Genomic DNA, 2663 nt, shown 5'->3' with positions numbered 1-2663 from the left:
AATGAACTTTCAGGAACCTGCTCCAATTCCGCAACAGGATCCCTGCTGATGCTACTGTTGCCCCGGTGAACCCGACAAGTAATATTGCAGTTACCTTCAACAGGTTTTATTTTCCATAATTTTATTTTATTTCAGATCATTGCCCAACATCTCCCATTTTTCAGATTAACAGAAAGAAGGACTTTCTAATACAGAGAATGATTTGAAATTTCGATTTAGTTATGAGAAGAATCTTTGGTTTGATTTAATTTTATCTAATTTTTAACCAATCTGCGAATCAGTGACCAGGGAGATTTCAGTAGAGTTTTCAGTTCTTCTCTGAAATTCCTCTGGGTAACTGCATAAATACACGTATTTGTGCAGCAACTCAAAAACTCGAGCAGATATCCGCTTTCAGTGGCGATATATCCAGGGTTTGAATAATCACCTTGGAAATAAACGGTGCTCGAAAGCCTGGTGACAGAAAAACTCACGGCAGCTGTTATCCACAACAGTATAAAACTGCCCGATATAGTGAAGAGTAAAATGATGGATCTCCTTCGGTTCTCCACCTCTGGGTCACTCTGATTGTTAGTGTTGTGACCGCGGAGTTCTCTGCGGACTCTATTGGCCACTAAAATTCTTCTTACGGTCAAAGAATTAAACAGTGCTATGAAAGCAAAGGGAATCAATGGGGCTGACAGAGTCTGAATCCAGCTGTATGCTTCCCATGCAGGTAATGTAAAAACTTCCATCTTTGGCCAGCATCCCCACTGCACATTGTTAATTATTCGTTCAGGTCCATATGAAAACAACATAGGAATGCCCTTTAAATAAGCCAGGACAGTGATCGTTACTGTAACCACGATTGCCGTTCTCTTGGTCCAATACTTCCTTTTAAACTCTTGAAAGCAAATCGACACAAATCGGTCAAATGAAAACGAAACTGTAAACCATACCGACATATCAACTACGGCACAATTATTGTACAGAATGAACTTACAAACCACAGTGTAGGACAGGAAAGAATACGGAAAGTGATAATTGAATATCTGATTGACTATTACATTGAAGATAATGACCAGTAGATCTGCTGTTGCCATGGCCACCATGTAGACAGAGACACATTTGGAAAGGCCGCAATTTCCTCTGGAGAGAATCACAATTGTCACTACATTTGCTGTAAGAAAGAGGGAGAAGAGGAAATTTACTGGGGACACTCAGGTGGAATCTCACTGTATATATTTGAAATGTTCAGCAGTGATGCTCCTTACGGTGATGTACACGGGCTCCTTTTTAAGGGAGAGCATTAGCGAGAATGTTAAAAAGAAGGAATACATTACACAGAAAAATTAAAGGGATAAAAATAGCTGGTCCGAGATTTCCAAGAACAGCCTGGAAACGGGGAGCACCTGGAGAATGAGGATTGGGGGAGGGAAGCGGGTGACCTTGTTGATTTTTGAAAGTCAATAAGTAACCAGATTCTCTGTCATCCATCCAGATATATATTTCGGTGCAGCGTTGAGCGCTGAGCTCACACCGCCATGAAGGTTTCACCACGGATTCCACCCACTCAAATTTATCAGTTATCCCCTGAATTGGTGCTACTGATTTGCCCACGCATTCCGCCCAGGCGATGGTCAACCTTCGATGGTAAAGTCCAAAATCAACCCCGGAATATCCCAGACGGCCCTGCAGGATAGCAGAGTGGCAACTGGAGAAACCCGCAAAGGTTCTTTGCAGCAAGATGCAATTCCCTGGGCCGCGTTCGCTGTGGTTTGAACAAATGCTTCACACATTATCTTTCAAAGTCACCTGTTAGAGGGAAATGTCTTAATCCAAGTAATTACCCATATTAAGCAGAGTGATCATAGAATCACAGAGCCACATACGGATACAGCTTATAAGAATGCCATTCGGCCCATCGTGCCTGTTAGCAATTGAATCGGTGCAATGCAGTCAGGCAAAACAAACTTTCGTGAGCTGACTACTGTGCAATGGAATGGCGTTACCCGCCCTCCTGCTGTCAAGCGAGAAAATACGTGCACCCATTGTCTCCGATTTATCGACCAGAATAGTGTCTTGCCTGCAGCCCGGAACCGTTGATTATGAACTGATATTTATCACTTTTTCCCATCGACTCTGTGATTTTACAATGAGGTCATTATCGGGAATCTGTAACATGATCAAACAGGCACCAAAGCGGTTACATAGTCAACAGCTATTAAACATTAGGATACAATGTCTTACCCGGAACACCAACGAATGCCAGTATAGGGTAGTAAATATCTTTTATCAGGAGAATTGCTGCCCGTCCCATTTTTGGAAGAGCAGGTGAATTCCGTCCAGCTTTTTGGTTCAGACTGACGAATATCCGAGATCCATAACTGCTCCCCCTTTATAGATCAATCAGTGCCTCGGTGAGAAAAAACAGGTTACATAAACTTGACGTTAGTTACAGTCACTTAACAAATAAGGGGAGATATTATGTTTAATCGCACCCTTGAGTGCCAATCGGGAAATAATGTACTTCCATCCTTGAAATTCCCTCCAAAAAATTAATGAAGGGAAAGAAACCCCAAAGGGAATGTGCTAGTTCTGAGATCCCTGTGGGTCCTTATGATAATTCGGCGATATCTTCCCTCTTCTATTATAAAATTAAAATTGTTTTGCAATGTGATGGT

At 42.1% G+C, this 2663-nt stretch overlaps 1 protein-coding gene across 1 annotated transcript; it reads right to left on the bottom strand.

Annotated features, from left to right (window-relative positions):
• Window positions 1-254: 254 nt before the first annotated feature.
• LOC137315021 (probable G-protein coupled receptor 139) lies at window positions 255-1091 on the bottom strand. The gene has a single exon (XM_067979977.1). It carries the CDS (start codon window positions 1089-1091, stop codon window positions 255-257), a length of 837 nt encoding a protein of 278 aa, XP_067836078.1.
• Between the last annotated feature and the right edge of the window lie 1572 nt (window positions 1092-2663).

This window comes from Heptranchias perlo, unplaced genomic scaffold (assembly GCF_035084215.1).
Source record: "Heptranchias perlo isolate sHepPer1 unplaced genomic scaffold, sHepPer1.hap1 HAP1_SCAFFOLD_53, whole genome shotgun sequence".
NCBI classification, from domain to species: Eukaryota; Metazoa; Chordata; class Chondrichthyes; order Hexanchiformes; family Hexanchidae; genus Heptranchias; species Heptranchias perlo.
The sequence above is the reverse complement of the archived record's forward strand: the minus strand, read 5'-3'. Positions and strand labels throughout refer to the sequence as shown.

Bases quoted from the DNA above. Each gene is read 5' to 3' on its own strand.
- LOC137315021 (XM_067979977.1), bottom strand. From the start codon at position 1,091: ATGGTGGCCATGGCAACAGCAGATCTACTGGTCATTATCTTCAATGTA.